The following is a 25,373-nucleotide window of genomic DNA, read 5'->3' as shown; positions in this document are numbered from 1 at the left end:
AAGGGAAAAAATGAGAAAGAAAAGAAAACAGGCCAATAAATAACAATAAAAAGGTGAAAATACTGTGCTGTGATCCACAGTTTCCATAGTCCTCTATGTAGCTGCAGATGGCTCTTCCCATCACAAGTCTGTTGGAATTGCCTTGAATCACATTACTGAAAAGAGCCAGGTCGATCCCAGTTGATCATCACATAATCTTGTAGTTCCTGTGCACAAGGTTCTCTTGGTTCTATTAACTCTTTCATCTCTTGTTCCCTTAACTTTCCCTTTTATTTTATGAAGAAAACAAAACAATCATTGAAATTCAGATAAAATATAATCTATTATAAAAATGAGAAGGTGATTCTAAATTACAATGACATTTCTAATTTGAACACACACACACACAAATACATATACAAATTTTAAAATGTTAAAGTACAACTAACCTGTATGTAACTTTACTTTTTACAACCTGTGAATTTTAGCTAAATGTTCAAATCAAAGCTTTTGATTGTTTCCCAAATGATACAGAAGGTTTTGTGAGCCAGGAAAGGGTTTAAGTGCCAGTTCTTATTTCAGAGGGTGGCCTTCACCCTGGAATTTTCACTGCCATTACTCCTCAAACCTCTCTATTGAATTTCTTTCTTTACTGAGAGTGCTGCTGGAGAGATACTTTCCTCTGTGCAGCTTTATATAGAAAGCTCTATATAAACCTGCCAAATTGTCACCTATCACATAGGGAATAACTGACCTCCTTTAGTGGTAATTTGCTGACCATACTATTAAATAATTTTCCAGAAAACATAAAGCTGAAAAGAATTTTCTTCATTACATATGATAGGTATTGGTGATCATCAGTACAATGGAATATTGTACTACAAATTTAAACTATGGCAATAACTCGGTAGGAAAGAAATGAAAAAAAATATATCAGCAAAGAAATATACAATAGAAGACAAATCACTTTTTGCAGTGTAATACCTCAGTTTCCCTTCCTCAGTTCCTCTGAATTGTTCTGCCTCAGTTTCCCTGAATTATTATGCTCTGAGTGGAATTGTTGTGCCCACCGTCCCTGCCTTGACCCATTAGGACTAAAAAAGTTGGGGCATCGACACTCTGGCCATTTTCATTTTCCAAAGAGTCATAAATTTCTAGATGGCTTATTTCATATACTTGGGTATCTTTTACACTAGACTGGACATCTTCTGATTCCTATCCTGTCAGAACTGAATTATGATCCTTTGCTGAAATTATGGCTCTTCACTAACCCAGTGTGAGGCAGCACTGAGCCGACCTCACCTAGATAACAAAGATGAAACTGGTTGTGCTTGGGGTGGAATCCCCTCACTGGGCAGAGTAGAAGGAGGTTTTCTCCTTTAAGGATTTTCAGTTTTGGGGTTCCCTCTTCAAATCTACATAGCACTTAGTTTTTACATAGTCTCATCATTCAGTAGTGCCTTGCCTTTGTTTTCCTGATAGCTGGAACCCTATAAAAGTCTCTGGAATTAATTGCTCCAAGCTGGATGCTTTGAGACAAGAATCCCATTGGCTAGCTGGCTTCTACTAGTCCAAATTTTCCACTGTTAAAGTATTAAAAACCTAATCTCTGTCTTACCTCCGTTTCTCTGGGATTACAACTGAGGATATCGTTGTTTACTTAGAGAACTCTAAAGAACTAAAAACATAAATGAAACACAACAACTACAGAAAGACCCAAGGGTATAAGTAACCCAAGCAAGTTATCAATATTCTGTAAATTACCAATAAAACCCACCAGAGAGAGAAAGGAAGATAAATTGCATTGAAAGTAACTACAGGTACTGTAAAATAAATGGAAGTTTACTTGCCAAAATATAGACAATAACTGTATTAATAAACTTCACTTTCTACACAAATAAAAGCAAATCTAAATAACTCGATAAATATGAATTACTCACTATTAGGCAAAATCCAAACCATAAAAATGATAATAATACCTAAAGTGTTTAATAACAGTGCAATACAAATCAAAATACCTACACATGTTTTGAAAAAGTTAAAAAAAAATTACAAAATTCATCTGGATGAACAAAAACTGAAAATACCAAGGAAATTAAGGTGGGAAATAGGAAGAAAGAGGTCCTAGCAGCACCAGACTTTAAAACTACATTACAAAGCCAATATCATTAAGCAATTTATCCTTGGGAAAGAAAGATTGGTTATTGGAACCAATCAAGTACAAAATACCCAGGAGCAAAAGAGTATGGTATTTACCTGACTGAGAAAACAAATGATCTTCGCTATGGGAGAATTCAACTTTCAATAGAAACTGTTAGGAAAACTGGCAAGTAGTCTTGCAGAACTTCAGGACAGAACATTTCACTGAAAAGACAAGAGTCAGGCTGCAATTGGGTGTTCATGGGAACTTAAAGTCTAACTTCCTAAAGAGAGGTGCATGGAATAAATGAATGTTATTTGTAGAAATTGGGAAAGAACTCATGACCAAGCAAAAGACAGACAGGGTCAAAGGAGATAAAATGAACAGTTTTGGTTACATAAAATGAAAAAGCTTTTCTCCAACCAAAATCCATGCAGCTAAAACTGGCAGAGAAATGAGAAGGTGGGGGGGAGAGGAAAAAGCTCAATAATTTTTTAAGTGAATCTTTCTGCAGGTACTTTATGTAATGTTTTTTACCCATGAATGCCATGGAAGAGGAGCTGGCATATGGGTCAATGATGGGGACTGGATACAAGGAATCAAGAGCAAGAGAAACACAACAGCAAGGACCGGTTACAGGAGATCCTGGTTGGAACTGAAAGAAAATACTCCAAACTTTGCAGAGTAAGTGGGGATAAAGGATTCTACAGGACAGAGGCTCAGTGCTGAAACACCACAAGTAAAAAGAGAAAATCCCCCAAGGTTGGGGAGATCCCAGAGCAAGCTAACAAGTTTCCACAAAGCTGGAGAAGACTCCAGCCAGTGACAAATTTAAGAAGCCAAGGCCCTATTCCTCAAAGAACTTGAGGAAGAAAGTCCCTCTGCCTTAAAGTCTAAGCCATGAAGTAGGCTCCCAAGAAGTTGAGTCCATTTGTTACTCATAATAAAGTAGACAAACCTGAATAACTAAAACCAAATATATTATTACTTTCTTTTCTAGTGTTTCAGAAGATGAAAAAATTAATATTTCAGTGGCATATCTATGGGTTTTCGTTCCTATAATAAGCAGTTGCACTTCTTCCAGAGCCAGTCTTCTTTCTACATTTGTTTAAAATATATCTCCTATCTCCTCCTTTTCTTGCAAATATTGACTTAAGCCTTATGACTTAAACTGATTCTTTTCAGATATGATGCATTTTCTCATTCTACTAATATGATGCTGTAGTTTAAATATTCCTGAAGGCAAGAAATTCATTTATGCACTGTTACTAAAGGCAAGAGAATGCTATTTGCATCTGTAAGATTTTTCCCTTTCCTCCTATCCCTCATTCCTTCCTTATAGCCCAAAGATCCCAAACTCATAAGTAGGTAAGCTGTAGAATTAAAATATTCAGCATGGACTAGAAAAGAGAACTGAAAATGCTGTTTGTTTGTTTTTTTAAAACACGATAACCATTTATTATGTTTCCATATTTGGAGGTTTCATGGGTTTGGATAGAAATCAAAGACAGATTAGAAAATTTATTTTAGTCCTTTACCTTTTATTTTACTTTAACAATCCCAGAAATTAGTAGGTTAATTTGAAGAATTTCAACTCAGAAACCACTTTCTCAATTAGGCATACTTTAAAATTAGGGTAATAAAAATAATTTTATATTGATTAAAGACCCATTATAAAGTTTAAACTGTTGTAAGTATGGCAATATATCTCTAGTGAATATAAGACGCTTATATTTTGATTTTTGGTCTTAAATTTTTTTCTAAATAAACATGATAGAATAAGTGAAAAAGAAAAATCACATCAAAAGGGAAAAAATGAGAAAGAAAAGTAAACAGGCCAATAAATAACAATAAAAAGATGAAAATACTGTGCTGTGATCCATAGTCTCCATAGTCCTCTATGTAGCTGCAGATGGCTCTTCCCATCACAAGTCTGTTGGAATTGCCTTGAATCACATTATTGAAAAGAGCCAGGTCGATCCCAGTTGATCATCACATAATCTTGTAGTTCCTGTGCACAAGGAAGGTTCCCTGGGTTCTATTAACTTCACTCAGCATCAGTTCATGTAAGTCTCTCCAGGCCTCTCTGAAATGTATCTGCTCATCAGTTCTTATTGAACTGTAATGTTCCATTAACTGCACTTGCCATAATTTATTTATTTATTTATTATTATTGATTATATTATATATATATATATATATATATTATATGGTATATATATTAATTTTATATTATTTATTTATTATTATATTATAATTTATTGATCCAATTGTTGGATATCACTTCAGTTTCCAGTCCCTTGCCACTACAAAAGGGCTGCCACAAACATTTTTGCTCATGTAGATGCTTTTCCCATTTTTGTGATCTGTCTGAGATACAGACCCAGTAGAGACACTGCTGGATCAAAGGGTATTGTGCTTGTTTTTCTTTTCCTCCCTAAAACAAAAGAATACAATTTGTCACAAAACAAGGCTCTCAAGGATGGGGAGAAGGAGGGAGATATCCTATATTCTGGTAATGTAAACAGAAAACATGATAAAACTATTTAGAAAGCAATCAAGGATCTGGGCAGCGATCCTCTCTGCCCATGACCAAGCCTGGTCTGGAGGAAATGAGACAATTGCTGCTGGCCACCTTTGCCTCCCCCAGTGAAGGAGAGATGAGGCACAAGCTTGGGCGTCTTCCCTGGCTCCAGGATGCTGCCCTACCCAACTCTAGCATCCTGTAGGGACCCAGAACCCCTCAGGGGGTACAGACATCTAGCCAGGAGCTCCTGGGGACTGAGAAGAAAGCACCTTGATCAGAGCGCTGCAGGGATAAAATGAACATGTGGGGGGTTGGGGGACCTCCCAAAGTGGGAAAATCCCTCCACTGACATTCTCTGCCTGCACCTTGTACTCTCAGAAACTTACTTGGAATATGGAGAACTTCGGTAACTCAGCCCCCTCGATAAATACAAAAAGTGCTGATGGAGGGTCTAGTCAGCCCAAAGTCTGTCTCCCTGGTCACCCTTGCCCCAAGAATCTGGAGAGACCAGTAACCATGCTCTTGTTCTTGGATAACAGAGAGGCAGCCACATCGGAGGGTCACCAAGCTGGTGAGTCCAAAAAACAGACAAGGAGCCCAGAGGCCACGCGCCAAGCAAAGTTTCATTGTAGGCCACTGACCAAACTTGGAGGAAATATGTACAAGAAAAAGGTGGTCTGAGCTAGGAAGGAGATCTGTCAAAGAACTAGCCAGCTTGGGGCAGAACTTTCCCAAGGTCCCATCGGAAGTGCCCAGGCCTGGTGTAAAAGAAAAATTGGCCTTGCAGCGTACAGAAAATGAGAGACTGAGGAAGACTTGAGATGTATCTTTGTGTCAGACGTAGAGCCGGATCTCCAAGCTAGCTCCTCTAATTCCATAGGCACCAATCTTGTCACTGAACCATGGTCTCCTCCCAAACACAGCCTCCCCTTCAAGTCTCTCATGTGTGTGCTCCATCTGCTGCCTCGGTTGTCTCTTCACCCAGTGTTTACTTCAAGCCACCAGAGACCCCGGAGTGGTGGTGGGAGTTGTCTGAGGTCGCACAGCAGGCTAGTGTCCACGGCATGTACGGTAGGCTGTCAGCCCCGATTTCCCCACTCGAAACTGAGCAGTTTGGCCGTTGGGTTCGGTTGACTCTTATTCTCCCCTGTCCCTGGCGTGCCCTCGTCTCTCTAGTTGTTGTGAGACGAGAAGAATGAGGGGAAAGTTTCTTTTTCACATGTCATTTCCAGTTTCACCTCATGAACGTTCAACAGTCACTTGTTGCCCTGAATTCATGTCTTTGGCAGAATTCCTGCTGCACCCCAGGCTTTCTCTAGCACTGCAGCACCAGAGACCCTGGAAAGCTCCTCCAGGTGTGTTCTCTGCAATGCACCTGCTCTAGGAACCCTCACCTCCGCACCAGAGGGCCCCCCCCCAGGGACAAGACAGCACAGCCACGGGCAGCTGGGTGGCTCAGTGGACAGAGCGCTGGGCCTAGAGTCAGGAATACTCTTCTTCAAGAAGTCAAATCTGGGCTCAGACACTTCTTAGCTGTGGGATCCTGGGCAAGTCACTTAACACATTTTACCTCAGTTCTTTATGTGTAAAATAACTTGGAGAAGGAAATGGAAAAGGGCTGTAGTATCTCTGCCGCCTCCCCCGAGAAAGGCCAAATGAGCTCACACACAGTCAGACACAATGGAAAAATGACTCGGCTACAGTCAGATACACTTAGACTCACACTGCTCATCTGTCATCCCCACAGGCATCAATGCATCCTGTATCATCAGCAAAGAAAACAGACAGATGCGCTACAGAAAAGAAGCTCATTTTCCAGAACTCCTCATTCTTCCCACAGCTGCTGAGCTACATCAGGAAAACAATGGGGTGTGGCCCAAATGCCCTTTCATCTTTTCCCCAACCTCAAAAGGATTGACAGGGAATTGGTAAAGGGTTCATATGAAATGAGCCATGCTATTTTTACATTTCAGTTCCACCCCGTGTGTGGCAGGACCAACGTCTACCAGCATTATTCCACAAAACGCGTTTGATCCATGCCCCTTGTCTATTCGCAAAGCAATATTTGGCCACAAACACTGACCAAGCTCCTCCTGCAGCCCCAAGACTCTCTTTATTTAGTTCTCCAATGATCTCACTCTCCTACTAACCACAATGGCTCCTCAGAAAAATTTCATCTCGAGGAAATTGAAACCAATTCTTGACACAAGAAAAGATGCTCTACTCTCAAGGGAGTATGGAAAGGGACCCACAGGGCCAAAATGTGGCAAGAAACTGCAAACAGAGTGGATGCCCATCAGTTGGAGGATGGCCGAATAAGTTATGGTACATGAATGTTCTGGAACATTAGTGTTCTACAGGAAATGATCGGCAGGATGATTTCAGAGAGGCCTGGGGACACGCACGTGCACTGATGCTGAGGGAAATGAGCAGAACCAAGAGATGTTCATACAAGGCAACAAAAGGGTACGATTCTGATGGACATGACTTTTTCCAATAATGAGATGATTTGAGCCAGTTCCAGTGATGTCGTGATGAAGAGAGCCATCTATAACTAGAGAGAGGACTACGGGGACTGTGGAGCACCACATAGCATTTTCACTCTTTTTGCTGTTGTTTGCTTGCATTTTGTTTTCTTTCTCATTTTTTTCCTTTTTGACCTGATTTTTCTTTTACAGCACAATAAATGTAGAAATATGTTTAGAAGAATTGCATATATTTGCCATATACTGGATTACTTGCCATCTATGGGAGGAGGTGGGGGGAAATTCTGGAACGCAAAGTTTTGCAAGGGTCAATGCTGAAAAATTATACACGCAGATGTTTTGAAAATATAAAAGCTTTAATAAAAAAAAGAAAATGTTCATCTCTCCTGAAATCTCCCATAGCTCCTTCCCACTCACCCCCATGATCTCAGTTGAGAATTTTGTCTCATATTTTCCTGAACATATGTAGGTCATTCTGAGAGCTCCCTCTTGTTCCCTCCTCTTCCTTGCACTTCTCTCAGATCCCTCTGCCGCCGTCTCCTCCTCCATGCCTTTTTCACGCATAAAGTGGAGCTTAGGGCTTACTGATCCAAATTCCTCTCTACCTGCATGATGCTCCCTTCCAACCCATTTCCTCAGCAGACCACTTCCTCTATCACCTGAGTTCTCTCAGTTCGGTATCTCCCTGGGTATTGGCTACTTTCCCCTGCCTATAAACCTGTCTGCACCATCCTTAAAAACATCTGTCTTGGTCTCTCCTTCCCCTGTGACTATCCTCCCATTTATCCGTCACCTCTACTTGTTCCCTCTTCTCAGTTCTCTACAGTCTATGTTCTGCTCTCCTCATTCCACTGAAACTTTTCTCACGTTGCTCATCATCTCTTTGATGGCAGTTCCCGTGTGCTTTTCCTCCATCCTCACCTTTCCTCATTACTTTGCATCCTTTGGCATTGTTGTTAGCCCTTCTCTTGATACTTTTCTCTAAGTTTTTCTGAAATTCCTCCTTACAACTTCGCCTTTTAATCACTAAACATTTATGAAGTGCCTATTATGTGCCAGGATCTGAGCTAAGCCGTGGAAACATAACCAAAGCTAAAAGACAGCCCCAGCTGAGTACCCGCTCCCCTTGGCCACGGCTTCTCAGTGTCCTTAGTTGGAGCCCCATCCGGGTCGTTCCTAGTGTCCCCCTGGGCCCAGTCCTGGGCTGCCTTCCATTCTATCATAATGGCCCTATTCCCAACAACATCTTCAGTGCTTATCACCTCCTCCTGTTAATCCCTTATTCTTTAGGTGCAATGTTCTTTTATAAAATATAATGTTCTCTGGGAGCAGATTTCTTGGGGGGCTTCTGGAGGTAGCCTTGGTTTTACTTCAGTGTAATAATCACCTTGAATGCAGCCAAGAGTTAAAGTCCAGATCCTTTATTGTCTCCTTCAAAATAGCCTGGTTAGTTTTCTTAGAGCCCTCTCTCTCTCCTTGGTTCCGAGAGCACTGGCCTCTAGTCCTTTGTCTCTTCCAGCTTCAGCCTCTAGCTGCATCGGAATCCAAAACCTCCAGCCAGCAAAAAGGTGCAAAACGGAATGAATCTGACTCTGCCCCTGAGTGGGCTTGTGGGCTAGTGGGCTTCTCCTTATAGATGCTCTCCTAAAGGTGTGAATCTTGTGCAATTCTAGTAAGTACATTACTGAACGAGAGAACTCTTAAGTACAGTGCTAAATTAGACAACTAATGTCTCTATCAATTCCAGTGACTTAGCACCTTGTAAGAGTCTTAACATTTAGGTGTTTGCTTCTTAGTTCCTTTTTTGCTTCATTTTTATTTTTTACTTTATCTGCTTCTTCCCCCTTTTGCACCCTCAAGTAGATTCCTCCTCCCACTACCCAAACAAGGCTTCCCTTGTTCCCCTTTTAATTCTTTCCTCTCTCCACGTCCTCTCCCACCCCCTGAAGACTCTTCAGTTCTTGAGACTACAAGGCTTACCTTGCCTTCCTTGCCAAGGCTGTTTGACCCACAAGCATCTCAAAATATTTACCTCAGGAGCTGGAGCTCAGGAGAAGCCATCTTACTTCTTCCAAGATGGGACCCACCCACCGAGCAACAGGAACCAGCGAATATGATTGGACAATCAGTAAGCCAATCATCGAAACTGGAAACTAGTCAGCTCAATATTCTCTAGACCCCAGCACAACTCCAACATTGTGTTGTTTCCAAAGAAGCTGCATCTGGCTTCCTCTTCAGTCACCCCGCCCCCTCCCTTCTCACTCATTCTCTTTTCTGATTCCCTCATAATTTCCTCCCCCATGTCTCTCATTTTCTTTTCTTTTCCTGCCTCACCCTGTCTCCCCATTTCCCCCTTCTTTTCTCTTCACCCTTTCTCCCTTTTTTTTCTTTTGCCATTATTATGCTACTGTGTCATTTACAAACTTTTGTCAATATCACCATTGATGAATATGGAATTGCACGTATTTAATCCATATCACATCACTTCCTGTCCAGGGAGGAGAGAGTGGGGGAAGGAGGGAGAAAAATTTGGAGCTTGCAAAGGTGAATGTTGGAAACTATCATTGTATACATTTGGAAAATTAAAATACCATAATAAGAAAATAAATTAGATTTTTAAAATCACCATGGAATCTTTACTCCAAATATTCAAATAATTGCTACATTTATTTCCATATCTTCCCTTTTTCATCACAAACAGCTGCCCCAGGCAGTACATTCCCACTTCCTTCATCTTTCCATCTTCTTCACAGCTGCCAAATTATCTTTTTCTAGCACATCCCCAGTCATCTTCTATCGTTCTCATCACCAGAAAGTTACATAATCCTTCTCCTACTGACAGGAAGCTATTGAAAGGTCTCCACAACTCTGATGAGGTCCCTGTTATAATTAGTCACTTCAGTCACGTGACATTGTGAACCATGTGGGGCTTTTTTGTAATTTTTCAGTTCCTTCTCCACCGCATTTAACAAATGAGCCAAATGAAGTAAAACTGACTTGCCTAGAGTCGTTCAGATAGTACTAAAGTGACATTCCTGTAACTTTTCCACTTCCTGTTCAATTTCCTGTTCTTGACCTGTGCTGAGATATGAAAGAAATTGGTATTCTGTGCCTCAAAATCCCTGTTTCCCATCAGAATTTATCTGAAGCTCATCTGCCTGCCTTGCTGGCATAGGAGAGAAGTGAGTGCCCAAAGCAGCAATAGTAGTAGTGCTGGTGGCAGTGGGAGGAGGAGGAGGAGAGGGGGCCAGGAATGAGGAGAGCTCCCAGTAGGGAGCCAGGCAGAGTTGAAGCCTTTGGACAATTCACCTGTGAAGACCCACAGGCTCCCAAAGCCACTCTCTTAGGCAGGGGACCATATAGCACAGCAACTCATCAACTGAGCAACAGTAGGTTTTTGACAAACTTTTTATTTTTCTTTAAATTGTTCAGTTCATAGCATTTAAGTTGTCCATTATAAGCCAAATGAGGGTTATATAATCTCAGAAAGAATGCAATGAAGTTTAGATTTGGGGTTTCCAAATGAAAGGAGGGTTTCTGGTAGTCAGGGAGTTAAATAAGGTCTAGTAGCAGCCCAAGGGTAGGGAGTTCTGAGGATTCCCTTTCTGGCAGTGCAGTTCTCTCTAAAGGGATTTACAGACCTGAAAACCTAGAATGATAAAATAGGTTTATTATGGGGATTGGAAGTAAGGTTAAAGTCTAGTTAAGGAAATAGTGAGGATAAAGAGAGGAGGGCACTGGAAACAGTATTTCAGAGGGTAGAGACCCTTGGGGTGCCAAGTGTAGGGCTGCCCTGTTTGGAACCTCTGCAAGAGAGGGTTTTAGTCTGGCCCTTTTATAATGGGGGGCTTTGGGTACAAGCTGGGGCTCATGGCTGGAGTCCCAGGTTGGCTCCTGGCTAGGTTTCAGCCAGGGCTAGAATTTGAATTGGATTCAATGAATTTTGTGACAGAGCTGACCCCACCCAGATAACAAACATGAAACGGGTTGTATTTGGGGTGGGGTCCCCTCACTGAGGCAGAGCAGAAGGAGGTTTTCTCCTTTAAGGATTTTCAGTTTTGGGGTTCCCTCTTCAAATCCATTACATGGCATTTGGTTTTTACAGAGTCTCATCATTCAGGAGTAGACCCAAGTTGTAGGATTCTATTTTTTCTTTCTCCAAGTTATTGTAATGTGGGGAGTTTTTAGAAAGAATTGGCTTCCATCTCTTGTTCCCTTAATTTTCCCTTTTATTTTATGAAAAAAATAATCCTTGAAATTCAGTTAAAATATAATCTATTACAAAAGTGAGAAGGTGCTTCTAAATTACAATGACAGTTCTAATTTTTTTATATTTTATTTATAAATTTTTTGACAGTATATATGCATGAGTAATTTTTTATAACATTATCCCTTGTATTCATTTTTCCAAATTTTCCCCTCCCTGCCTCTACTCCCTCCCCCCGATGACAGGCAATCCCATACATTTTACATGTGTTACAATATAACCTAGATACAATATATGTGTGTAAATACCATTTTCTTGTTGCACATTAATTATTAGCTTCTGAAGGTATAAGTAACCTGGGTAGATAGACAGTAGTGCTAACAATTTACATTCGCTTCCCAGTGTTCCTTCTCTGGGTATAGTTATTTCTGTCCATCATTGATCAACTGGAAGTGAGGTGGATCTTCTTTATGTTGAAGATTTCCACTTCCATCAGAATACATACTCATACAGTATTGTTGTTGAAGTGTATAGTGATCTTCTGGTTCTGCTCATTTCACTCAGCATCAGTTGATTTAAGTCTCTCCAAGCCTCTCTGTATTCCTCCTGCTGGTCATTTCTTACAGAGCAATAATATTCCATAACCTTCATATACCACAATTTACCCAACCATTCTCCAACGGATGGGCATCTATTCAACTTCCAGTTTCTAGCTACAACAAAAAAGAGCTGCCACAAACCGCACATACAGGTCCCTTTCCCCTCTTTACTATTTCTTTGGGATATAAGCCCAATAGCAGCAATGCTGGGTCAAAGGGTATGCACAGTTTGATAACTTTTTGGGCATAGTTCCAAATGGGTCTCCAGAATGGCCAGATTCTTTCACAACTCCACCAACAATGTATCAGTGTCCCAGTTTTCCCACATCCCCTCCAACATTCATCATTATTTGTTCCTGTCATCTTAGCCAATCTGACAGGTGTGTAGTGGTATCTCAGAGTTGCCTTAATTTGCATTTCTCTGATCAGTAATGATTTGGAACACTCTTTCATATGAGTGGAAATAGTTTCAATTTCATTATCTGAGAATTGTCTGTTCATATCCTTTGACCATTTATCAATTGGAGAATGGTTTGATTTCTTATAAATTAGGGTCAGTCCTCTATATATTTTGGAAATGAGACCTTTATATTATATTTATATAAAAATATTTTCCCAATTTGTTACTTCCCTTCTAATCTTGTTTGCATTAGTATTGTTTGTACAGAAACATTTTAGTTTGATGTAATCAAAATCTATTTTGTGATCAATAATGATCTCTAGTTCTCCTCTGGTCATAAATTCCTTCCTCCTCCACAAGTCTGAGAGGTAGACTATCCTCTGTTCCTCTAATCTATTTATTATCTCCCTCTTTATGCCTAAATCATGGACCCATTTTGATCTTATCTTGGTATATGGTGTTAAGTGTGGATCCATATCTAATTTCTGCCATAGTAATTTCCAGTTTTCCCAACAGTTTTATCCCCAATGTTGGTATCTTTGGGTTTGTCAAACACTAGATTGCTATAGTTGTACCCTTTTTTATCCTTTGTACCTAATCTGTTCCACTGATCGACTGGTCTATTTCTTAGCCTATACCAAATGGTTTTGGTGACTGCTGTTTTATAATATAGCTTTAGATCAGGTACACCTAGACCACCTTCATCTGACTTTTTTTTTCATTAGTTCCCTTGCAATTCTTGACCATTTATTCTTCCATATGAATTTTGCTGTTATTTTTTCTAAATCATTAAAATAATTTCTTGGGAATCTTATTGGTATAGCACTAAATAAATAGATTAGTTTGGGGAGTATTGTCATCTTTATTATATTCGCTCGGCGTATCCAAGAGCATGGAATGTCTTTCCAATTATTTAAATCTGACTTTATTTTTGTGGCAAAGTTTTTGTAATTTTGCTCATATAATTCCTGACTATTCTTTCATAGATGGATTCCCAAATATTTTATTCTCTCGACATTTGTTTGGAGTGGAATTTCTCTTTGTATCTCTTGCTGTTGCATTTTGTTGGTGATATATAAAAATGCTGAGGATTTATGTGGATTTATTTTGTATCCTGCCACTTTGCTAAAATTCTGAATTATTTCTAAAAGCTTTTTAGCAGAGTCTTTGGGGTTCTCTAAGTATACCATCATGTCATCTGCAAAGAGTGATAGTTTGATTTCCTCATTTCCCACTCTCATTCCTTGAATCTCTTTCTCAGTTCTTATTGCCGAGGCTAGCATTTCTAGTACTATATTGAATAGTAATGGTGATAGTGGGCAACTTTGTTTCACCTCTGATCTTACTGGGAAAGGTTCCAGTTTATCTCTATTGCATATTATGCTTACTGACGGTTTTAAATATATGTTCTTGATTATTCTAAGGAATAGTCCATTTATTCCTATACTCTCAAGCGTTTTTAGAAGGAATGGATGTTGGATTTTATCAAATGCTTTTTCTGCATCTATTGAGATGATCATATGGTTTTTTATTAATATGGTCAATTATATTAATAGTTTTCCTAATATTAAACCAGCCCTACATTCCTGGTATAAATCCTACTTGATCATAGTGTATTTTCCTGGGGATGATTTTCTGAAGTCTTTTTGCTAAGATCTTATTTAAGATTTTAGCATCAATATTCATTAAGGAAATTGGTCTATAATTTTCTTTCTCAGTTTTCGATCTACCAGGTTTAGGTATCAGTACCATGTCTGTGTCATAGAAGGAATTTGGTAGGACTCCTTCATCCCCTATTTTTTCAAATAGTTTATATAACATTGGGGCTAATTGTTCTTTAAATATTTGGTAGAATTCACATGTAAATCCATCTGGTCCTGGGGATTTTTTCCTGCGGAGTTGATTAATAGCTTGTTGTATTTCTTTTTTCTGAAATGGGACTATTTAAGCAATTTATCTCCTCCTCTGTTAATCTAGGAAGCCTATATTTTTGGAGAAAGTCATCCATTTCACTTAAGTTATCAAATTTATTGGCATAAAGTTGGGCAAAGTAACTCATTATTTCTCTAATTTCCTCTTCATTGGTGGAAAGATTTCCCTTTTCAATTGTAAGACTAACAATTTGGTTTTCTTCTTTCCTTTTTCTGATCAGATTTAACAAAGGTTTATCTATTTTATTGGCTTTTTCATAAAACTATCTCTTGGTTTTATTTATTAATTCAATAGTATTTTTACTTTCAATATTATTGATTTCTCCTTTGAATTTTTGTATTTCAAGTTTGATTTTTGGTTGGGGGTTTTTTATTTGGTCTTTTTCTAGCTTTTTAAGTCGCAGGCCCAATTCATTAATCTTCTCTTTCTCTATTTTGTTCAAATAAGCCTCTAAAGATATAAAATTTCCCCTTATTACCGCTTTAGCTGCATGCCACAGATTTTGGTATGATGCCTCATCATTGTCATTATCTTGGGTGAAATTATTAATTGTTTCTATAATTTGCTGTTTCACCCAGTCATTCTTTAAGATGAGATTATTCAGTTTCCAATTACTTTTTGGTCTATTTAACCCTAACTTCTTACTGAATGTAGCTTTTATTACACTGTGATCTGAGAAGAAGGCATTTATTATTTCTGCCTTCCTGCATTTAATTTTGAGATCTTTATGTCCTAATATACGGTCTATTTTTGTATAGGATCCATGAACTGCTGAGAAGAAATTATATTCCTTTTTATCACCATTCAGTTTTCTCCAAAGGTCTATCATACCTAGTTTTTCTAATGTTCTATTTACTTTTTAAATTTCTTTCTTATTTGTTTTGTGGTTTGATTTGTCTAAATCTGAGAGTGCAAGGTTGAGATCTCCCACTATTATAGTTTTACTGTCTATTTCTTCTTGCCACTCTCTTAACTTTTCCTTTAGAAAGTTAGATGCTACACCACTTGGTGCATATGTTTAGCATTGATATGGCTTGATTGTTTATGCTACATTTTAGCAGGATACAGTTTCCTTCCTTATCTCTTTTAATTAAATCAGCTTCTGCTTTTGCTTGATCTGAGATAACGATGGCTACCCCTGCCCTTTTGGCATTACCTGAAGCATAATATATTCTGCTCCAACCTTTTACCTTTACTCTGTATGTATCTTTTTGCTTTAAGTGTGTTTCCTATAAACAACAAATTGTAGGGTTCTGACTTTTGATCCAGTCTGCTATCCTTCTCCGTTTGATGGGAGAGTTCATCCCATTCACATTTGCAGTTAAAATTACTAAATCTGTATTTCCTGCCATCATATTTCTGCCATCCCCAGATTATGCTTTTTCCATTGATCCCCCTGAACCCCTTCCCCAATACTTAATTTCTAGACCCCACTTGTCTCACGCAGCCCTCCCTTTTCTAGTATCCCTCCCCCCTCCTTCCAAGTCCCTTCCCTTATTCCCCTTTTCCTTTTCCCTTTTCCTCTCTCCCCTTTTAATGAGGGGAGAGAGAATTCTCTGAAAAACAAATATGTCAATTATTTACTCTTTGAGCCTCTTCTGATGAGAGTAAGATTCACACAATGTTTCTCCCCCTCTCTAAATTCCCTCAGATATGGTATATTTTCTATGCCTCTTCCTGGGATGCAGTTTCCCTCTTTTTATCACTCCATCCCCCTTTTCTGATACTACCCCCTTCCCTTTACTACTCCCCTTTTTTATATCAGTAAAATCAAATTATCCATGCAGACTTTCTATATATCCACAACAGAGATACAGTTCTCAAGAGTTCTTTTAACCTTTTTTCTATTTCTCTTAAGTCTTGTGGATATAGATAAGTTTTTTGTATAAGTCTGATTTTTTTCTTAGAAACAAATGGAATTTCTCTGTTTCATTGAATGACCATCTTCTTCCATGGAAGAAAATGCTAAACTTAGCAGGGTAGTTTATTCTTGGTTGCAGTCCTTAATCTTTTGCCTATCAGGTTCCAGGCCCTTCGATCCTTTAATGTGGAGACAGCCAGAACTTAAATGACCCTTATTGTGGCACCTTGGTATTTAAATTGTTTTTTTTTCCAGCTGCTTGCAGGATTTTCTCCTTTGTGTGGTAATTCTGCAGCTTAACCACAATATTCCGTGGTGTTCTTTTTTAGGGTCTTTTTCAGAAGGAGTTCGATGAATTCTTTCAACATCTACTTTCCCCTCTGTTTCTATTATCTCTGGACACTTCTCTTTGATGATTTCCTGTAAAATAGAATCTAGGCTCTTTTTTTGGTCATAGTTTTCAGGAAGTCCAATGATCCCCAGATTGTCTCTCCTAGATCTATTTTCCAGGTCTATAGATTTTCCCAGTAAGTAGTTGATGTTATTCTCCAGCTTTTCATTTTTTTTGTTTTGTTTGACTGATTCTTGGGTTCTCAATGAATCATTCACTTCTATTTGTTCCATCCTGATTTTTAATAAGTTATTTTCTTCATTCACATTTTTTAGTTCTTTTTGTATATGCCCAATTGAGTTTTTAAATGAATTACTGTGCTGTATTGAATTTTTTTCCATTTCCCTAATTTTTTTAGAGAATTATTTTCTTTTTCCAATTCAGAAATCCTACTTTCTTAAGACTTTTTTATCTTTTCCAATTCAGAAATCCTACTTTCCTGTGATTTTTTTTAACCTTTTCTAATTCACAAATTTTGTTTCCCTGCATCTCCTGTGAATTCTTTATTTTTTCCAACTCAAATGTCAGGACATTGTTATTCTCTATCATAGCTTCCCTTTCCTTTCCCCATTTTTCTTCAAACTCTCTTAAGTTTTTAATAGTCTCTTCTAGGAGAGAGTTATGTGATGGGAGGCAGGTATCGTTCCCCTTTAGGCTGTTATCTGATGACTGTCTGCTGTTAACTTACTTGGGGTTGGATACCAGCTCTTTCTCTGTGTAGAAGGAATCAATGGTTGTCTTTAGCTTTTTACTCAGGGTTAAAAAATCTTTTGGCGTCTGTCCTTGGTGTAAGAAGTTCATTTATTTATTTATTTATTTACCAGCTTCCTCCCAGACTGGATGGATGCTGCGGCCCCTATGCCTGATCCAAGAGATAGCTCTGGGAGAGAGTTCCCCTCCCACTCACTGGAAGTGCCTCAGAGGTGATTAGTACAACTGCACTGTGAGAGTTGCCCAGTGAAGGACCCTGCTGTGTGTGCTAGAGACTTCCCTGAGGTTTAAGACTGAACAGTAAAGGCGACACAAAGCCCAGCCAATGCCAATATTCTGTAAATTACCCATAAAATCCACCAGGGAGAGAAAGGAAGATAAATTGCATTGAAAGTAACGACAGGTACTGTAAAATAAATGGAAATTTATTTGCCAAAATATAGACAGAAACTGAATTAATAAAGTTCACTTTCTACACAAATAAAAGCAAATCTAAATAACTCGAGAAATATGAATTACTCACTACTAGGATAAATGCAAACCATAAAAATGATAATACTATCTAAAGTAATTAACTAACACAGTGCAATACAAATCAAAATACCTACACATGTTTTGAAAAAGTTTTAAAAAATAACAAAATTCATCTGGATGAACAAAAACTGAAAATACCAAGGAAATTAAGGGGGGAAATGGGAAGAAGGAGGTCCTAGCAGCATCAGAGTCTAAAACTACATTGCAAAGCCAATATCATTAAGCAATTTACCCTTGGGAAAGAAAGATTGATTATTGGAACCAATCAAGTGCAAAATACCGAGAAGCAAAAGAGCACAGTATCTACCTGTTTGAGAAAACAAATGATCTTCACTATGGGAGAATTCACTATTCAATAGAAACTGTTAGGAAAACTGGCATGTAGTCTAACAGAACAATTCACCAAAAAGGCAAGAGTCAGGCTGCAATTGGGTGTTCATGGGAACTTAAAGGCTAACTTCTTAAAGAGAGGTGCATGGAAGAAATGAATGTTATTTGTAGAAATTGGGAAAGAACTCATGACCAAGCAAAAGACAGACAGGGTCAAAGGAGATAAAATGAAGAGTTTTGGTTACACAAAATGAAAAAGCTTTTCTCCAACCAAAATCCATGCAGCTAAAACTAGCAGAGAAATGAGAAGGTGGGGGGGATAGGAAAAAGGTCAATAACTTTTTTTTTAACTGAATCATTATACAGATACTTCATGTAATGTTATTTACCCATGAATGCCATGGAAGAGGAGCTGGCATATGGGTCAATGATGGGAACTGGATACAAGGAATCAAGAGCAAGAGAAACACAACAGTAAGGACCGGTTACAGGAGATCCTGGTTGGAACTGAAAGAAAATACTCCAAACTTTGCAGAGTAAGTGGGGATAAAGGATTCTACAGGACAGAGCCTCAGTGCTGAAACACCACAAGTAAAAAGAGAAAGGCCTCGAAGGCTGCGGAGATCCCAGAACAGACTAACAAGTTTCCACAAAGTTGAAGACTCCAGCCAGTGACAAATTTAAGAAGCCAAGGCGCTATCCCCCAAAGAACTTGAGGAAGAAAGTCCCTCTGCCTTAAAGTCTAAGCAATGAAGTAGGCTCCCAAGAAGTTGAGTCCATTTGCTACTCATAATAAAGTAGACAAACCTGAATAACTAAAACCAAATCTATTATTACTTTCTTTTCTAGTTTTCCAGATGATGAAAAAAGTTAACATTTCAGTGGCATATCTATGGGTTTGAGTTCCTATACTATGCTGTTGCACTTCTTCCAGAGCCAGTCTTCTTTCTACATTTGTTTAAAATATGTCTCCTATCTCCTCGTTTCCTTGCAAATATTGACTTAAGCCTTATGACAAACTGTTTCTTGTCAGATATGATGCATTTGCTTATTGTACTAATAAGTTACTCTAGTTTAAGTATTCCTGAACGCAAGAAATTAATTTATGCACTGTTACTAAAGGCAAGAGAATGCTATTTGCATCTGTAAGATTCTTTCCCTTTCCTGCTATCCCTCATTCCTTCCTTATAGCCCAAAGATCCCAAACTCATAATTAGGTAAGCTGTAGAATTAAAATATTCAGCATGGACCAGAAAAGAGGACTGAAAATGCTGGGGTTTTTTTTAAACAATAAACATTTATTATGTTTGCATATATGGAGGTTTTATGAGTTTTGATAAAAATCAAAGACAGGTGACAAAATGAATATGCATTTATTTTGGTCCTTTACCTTTTATTTTCCTTTAACAATCCCAGAAACTAGTAGGTTAATTTTAAGAATTTCAACTCAGAAACCACTTTCTCAAATAGGCATAGTTTAAAATTAGGGTAATAAAAATTTAAACTGATTAAAAACCCATTATAAAGTTTAGACAGTTGTAAGTATGGCAAATATCCCTAGTGAATATAACATGCTTATATTTTGATTTTTGGAATGTCTGTGGAGTTATCAGGTATAACTTCCTGCATTACACTTCATAGTTTTTATTTCTATTTTTAAAGCTTTTTTATTTCAAAACATATGTATGGATCATGTTCTATTCATCCTTATGGGACTTAGCTGTTATTCTATTTTTTACTGAAGGTCAATCACAAATGATTTCAGTGGGGTTTGGAGAAGAGGCTTTTAAGATACTCAGTTTTCTTACAAGATGTTGCCCATGGTGACCACTCACCCTGCACAGACCACCTCACTCACAGGGCTGGTGACTCTCCTCTGGAGCCCCTTCATCAACACCACCTGCTGTTTCCTGCTGCCAAGGATTCTGTCAATCTCACCGTATCTAATGGGACTGTGAAACCTGAGCACATTCTCATTACACACGATATGGTTTTGATCAGCAGGGGGTGATAGTACTGTAACCCCAACGTCCCCAGGTTTAATGTAATAAGATTTCTGTCTTCCAGACTTGCCTCAATCATTTTTCACATGGCCTTGCAGGAGGGATATCACTGCATACCTCAGCCTCTGCAAGGGACATCTCACGTTTGGATGCTAATTGGACACAAGTCACCTCCATCTCCACCCTGATCAGTCAGAAGCCATTGTGGAAGATGAGCCCTGCATCTCCAGCCCCAAATGAATTGGGGTCTCCGTTCTTTGGGACGGGAATGATGGAGTCACAGCATCTGCCCCAGCCCAGATATCCTGTCCCTTTCTCTCAGGAACTTGACTTGACCAACAGGACCCTTTAGCTTTTCCATGCACATGTGGCTGCTGCTTCCACCCTAGAAGAATGCCTACCATAATGCAATCCCAGGGACGTTCCCCATGCCTACCTTACCCGAGATTGTCCAAAGGTATGCACAACCTTCAGAGATTCTCAGATTTCCCTGCTCTGCCCACTTATCCCAGAAGAGCCACTAAAACTGGGTGGGTCAGAAGTCCACCAACTCCATGAAAAAGAGAGGCATTTCAAAGGAGAAAACACAAGCCTTTATTTGATCACGTCTCAGGAGCCCTGGGCATCTCCCCTGACCAGGGCAGACTGGCAGTAACAAGAGGCGGCTTACAGAAAACAACCAGAGGGTTACATACCCAAACATAACAAATCTGTTTGGACAAGGCGGGTGCCCTCACAGTGTAGCTATGAACAAGGCACTATCTCTTACCCAATCCTAACAAAGAAATCTTAAGAGTTTTAGTATTTTTTTAAACATTCTTATTTTCTCTTTCTTTATTATTTTCCTCCCTCTCTTTAACAACCAATTTCCTTAATTCTTCCCAGGACTCCTGAGCATTATGTACCTCTGTTATCATAGATTTCACAATTTCACACAGAGAGTGCATCTCACTTAGACTAAGTTCTGAATAAGGGGATGTTTGTTTCAAATGTTTCAGCAAATTAGTGCTTGTTTCTCTCACATACTCAATCAATGCTTTTGTTTTCTCAATCAAGTTTTCTGGAATCAGTAATGTGGGGAAAGGGCACGGTGCAGTGTCAGAGGAAGGAAGACACACCTGAGGTGTCTCTTCAGCACAACTTCCAGGATTTAATTTCTCTGACTGGGCACATGTGTTATCACTCTTTTCACTTACTAACTTTTTCTTTTCAGACTGCGGATCTAAGTGTGATAAATTGTCAAATACACAGTCACACATGGCAACCAAATCCAATAAAGGCTCTGGCTGACAAATGTAACAACTCCACTCAGTGTTTTCATCCATCGTTTTTGACAGCTCCTTTTCCCCTAGATTGCACCGAATGCATTTTGTACAAAAAGCATTATGGCAGAAACCACAAAAAATTAAATCTCCACCTTCTGCACACCATCTGAAATGTAAAAAACAAATAAAAATATTGAAGCATCATTCTTAGTCAACTAGTAAACACTTTAAAAAGTTAATCAGGAACAAAAATTTACTAATTACAGAAAATTTAATATACCTTAATATAAAAATATATGTCAACATATATTCTTTTAAGTTATCCATGTAATCATAAAAGGAAAAGCAGGAACTTCTCCAATCTCTCTTAATGAAACATCTTTACAACTTTAAAATAGGGACCCAAATAAATTATGGAATGAAAATAAGCAACAAATGGAAGAGATAAAACCAAATTAATGTAGCCATTCCTCCCACACATGACCTTGAAAGGCTACAGAATCAGCAGGGCTCTCAGGAAGGACTGAGCAACTCCTCAGAAAGTGGATCCTGAGCTGGCACTGGGTCCAGGACTCTTGCATTGGCTAAAAGGAGACCCACATTACCATCCTAAGGCAAGAACGAAAACTAGCACCCAAGGGGGTCGTTTGCAGATCCAGTTCAGAAGAGAGCTTATGATCACTCACAGATTTTTAAAAGTTTAGACTAGAAAACCAGTGATTACAGCTCTCCTTAGATCATAAAACCTTAGAAAAGCAGAACACTTTCAGATGCTCAGAAACAGCTCTGAACCCACAGAGAAACAAAACAAAACTGGAATCTTGGGGCAATGTTCTTTTCATTGAGGACCCAATTTTATTACAAAGGTACAACTGAAGATAGGCAAATCAGTAAACAACAAAAAGGAACATGACCATAAGAAATTACTCTGGTGACAAGAAGATCAAAACAGAAAATATCAACATAGTCAAAACTTCCACATTCAAGGTCTTAAAGAAACATGGGAATTAGTCTCACACTCCACAAAGAATCCCTGAAAAATACTTGAAAAAAAGATCCCAAAAGGGAAGTAAAGAGGTAGAAGAAAAGTTGGGGAAAATAATGAAAGTGATGCAAGAAAATCATGAAAAAAGTTAACATCTTGGTAGAAAAAATGCATTTATGTGAAAAAAGATTTTAGAAAGCAAAACTGGGAATTTCACTTAAAAACATGTTCACTGAAGAAAATAATGTATTGAAAATCGCAATGGGTAAGTGTAAATTAATGAAGACAATGTGATATTTCTCAATAGAAAATGAAAGTCAGTTTGTTAATTATGAGGCAGACATTTGTGAGCACCTTTGTGGCAAAGAATACAGAGCTTTGACTTTAGTCCAGCAAATTCTGAGTTCAAATTCAGTCACTGACTAGCTATGCATCCCTGAACAAGTGCTGGCCTGGCTAGTTTTGACGAACCTCACAGGTTGTTGTAAGCTCAGGAAGAAGCCCATCTGACCCTTATCAGATATAAGAATTCTAATGAGAGGATTCTGTTTATAGAATGGTTGTGAGGATGAAACTCTTTTCTCCATTCCTCAAACCCTGTGCATCTTTAAACAACCTTTAGAGATGCTGATTATCATATCTTTAGACAGGTCCTGGCCCTGGTCTGCCAGGGGTATTCCATCTAGTTCCTTGATTCCCCCCACTTTTGAGCTCCCTCACACTTCCTCTCCTCCTTGATCCTCACCCCCCCCTGAGTTCCTGCCTTTATCCCTGAGATATCCCCAAGGTTGCATTACCCCTATCAAAGATCTGCTTAGGATAAAGATCTTTGCCAAGTTGGTACTAAGCCCACCAGGAGGTTCTTCTTTCTCCCTGCTCATAGTGTCTTCTCTCTAATGGTGCCGTCCTCCTTACTCTAACTCACTCTGCTGAATCTGCTGCACTCGGATATGGGCCGGAAGTCAGAAACAAGGATTCTTACAAGGTGTTAAGTCAGTGCAGCTGACGTAATAGTCTAGTTCAGTACATGTACTTAGTACTTAATACAGTTGCACAAGACTCACACCTATGATAATGGAGTATAGCAGGCAGCAAAAGCTGAGACAGATTCATGCCATCAGCCTCCTTTGTGGTGGCTGGAGGCTGAAGCACAAACCTTTGGACTCAGATTCATTCACTTCATCTCACACAGACTTGGTGCCAGGCTCTCCTCCTTCCCTTCTCCACTGAAACCAAGCCTCCAGAAGACCTCCAGAAAACCAGCCGAACCCCAAGAGGAGGAGATAGGCCTTTGAAGGAGACAATAAAGGATTCGGCTTTCACACCTGGCTGTTCTTGTGGTGGTTACTGAACTGACAAGAAGGCTGCTCCAGAGAGCATCAGAGACACCCCCCCCAAGAAAACCAAACTAAGAACATTACACAAATCCTCTGTGAATCAAACATACCCATCAATGACGCACTCAGACCTCCTGGCACATTCGTTTCATGGATTCTTCCAAATTCCTTTCCTCTTTAGCTAGATGTGTTCCCATCTTTATTCCATATTTGCCACTTCAGGGGCTTATTTTATCTCTACTTTGTAAACTCTTCTCCTAGGTAAACCTTCCTTTTGATAGAGAATAGTCATTGTGAATTTGTCTCATGCTTATTCTGAACCTGTTCTTGCTACCCTGACCTCACCACTGGCTGTTTGGCCTTGGGCAAGTCACTTAATGAATATGTGCTTTAGTTTCTCAACTGTAATAACAACACCTATGTTTCAGGATTGTTGTGACTTAGCTTAGCGTCCAGTCCTTACACACATCATAGGTATCACAATCATCATTAACATCATGATCATACTATTACTATTAGTCTAAAGGTTTCTTTTCCAGATCAGGGATGCTAGGGTCCAAATTTGTAAGATATTTGCAAATACTAAATGTTGAATAAATACGTTTTCAATTTAAAAATTGTCAACTACACTATCTCATTGAAGCTAAAAGGGCAAAATGTGTCTTGTAGGAAGAGAACCAAAAGCACTTATTGAATTTAGGGAATACTTTGTGTTAGTTATTAATAAAACAAAAGACACAAATATAACAGGCTTTGCCTTCAAGGAACGTGAGGCGACAAAGCACACACACATTTTAATACGGAATAAATGTGAACTAATATTGAAGGAGAAACTAGAATTTAGATACTGCAAAATATATTGCCCTCTACCAAGAAACACCTAAGTTTTGAGTGCAAAGCTTGATTTCAAAGACTGGTTTGAGGCCAATGATGGAGGAAATTCAGAAGCTGCTAAATGAAAAAGAAGAACTCCCCAGATCATCATATCATTTCAGCAGGATAGTTCTTCCAAATCCTAGAAAACAGCATTCAATTCCATCAAAAGTAAAATAAATAAAACATCCAGTATTTTGTTGCTGGGCTGGGTCCTCCTCCTGGGTTGCTATGGAAACAAGGCCTCCTTGTACCCAAGTGGCAAGGGGGAGTCTCTATGGTGATCAGCAAAGGGGTCAAGATCTGGCTGGTGCCTCGTTCTGGGGGTGAGGGCCCTACCTTGAGGTCTTCTTTTGAAGAAGGTGATGGCTCAGCTGCCTAACACATTGTTGTTCAGGGAGAGGGTGGGTCCTCACAGGTGAATTGCCCTAAACTTGGAACTCTGCTTGGCCTCCTGATGTGAGGTCTGTGTGCTACTATTACTACCACCACCACTTACTGCTACTACCACCTACTACTACTCAGCTGCTATTGCTACTAGTAACTACTACTACCACCACCTACTACTACTACCCCCTACTGCTACTACCATCTACTACTACTAACTACTACTACTAGTACAACTACAACAACAACAACAACTACTACTACTACTACTACTACTACTACTACTACTACTACTACTACAACATTGTCACTTGTGTTCCTCTCACCCCAGTGAGACACACCTTCTTCAGCTAAACTTTGATGGAAGATAGGGATTTTGAGAAGCCAATTAGCAAAGATTTCAGAGCAATGCAAAGGGACAGGGAC

At 39.1% G+C, this 25,373-nt stretch overlaps 3 protein-coding genes across 5 annotated transcripts in view; 1 reads left to right on the top strand and 2 right to left on the bottom strand.

Moving 5' to 3' along the window:
- Positions 1-9,225, bottom strand: part of LOC141549154 (transcriptional regulator ATRX-like) — a 48,407-nt gene extending 39,182 nt beyond the window's left edge. Inside the window, exon 1 of one of the 2 annotated variants that reach the window (XR_012484247.1) lies at positions 9,165-9,225. The gene's annotated coding sequence lies outside the window, so the exon portion shown is untranslated. The remainder of the gene's footprint in view (positions 1-9,164) is intronic. The other variant, XM_074278539.1, reaches the window with a different exon arrangement.
- LOC141549151 (transcriptional regulator ATRX-like) overlaps positions 1-25,373 on the top strand; it is a 463,311-nt gene that overhangs the window by 369,936 nt on the left and 68,002 nt on the right. The gene's annotated exons all lie outside the window — the stretch shown is intronic.
- The window catches only part of LOC141549152 (transcriptional regulator ATRX-like), a 50,942-nt gene continuing 46,239 nt past the window's right edge, over positions 20,671-25,373 (bottom strand). For both annotated transcript variants that reach the window (XM_074278529.1, XM_074278531.1), the window contains one exon: positions 20,671-21,531. In XM_074278529.1, coding sequence (XP_074134630.1) covers positions 20,910-21,531 — 622 coding nt within the window. In that variant the 3' untranslated portion in view covers positions 20,671-20,909. The remainder of the gene's footprint in view (positions 21,532-25,373) is intronic.

Source organism: Sminthopsis crassicaudata, chromosome X (genome assembly GCF_048593235.1).
Source record: "Sminthopsis crassicaudata isolate SCR6 chromosome X, ASM4859323v1, whole genome shotgun sequence".
In the NCBI taxonomy this organism is placed as follows: Eukaryota; Metazoa; Chordata; class Mammalia; order Dasyuromorphia; family Dasyuridae; genus Sminthopsis; species Sminthopsis crassicaudata.
Note: the sequence above shows the minus strand (reverse complement) of the source record. Positions and strands in the feature narration are given on the sequence as shown.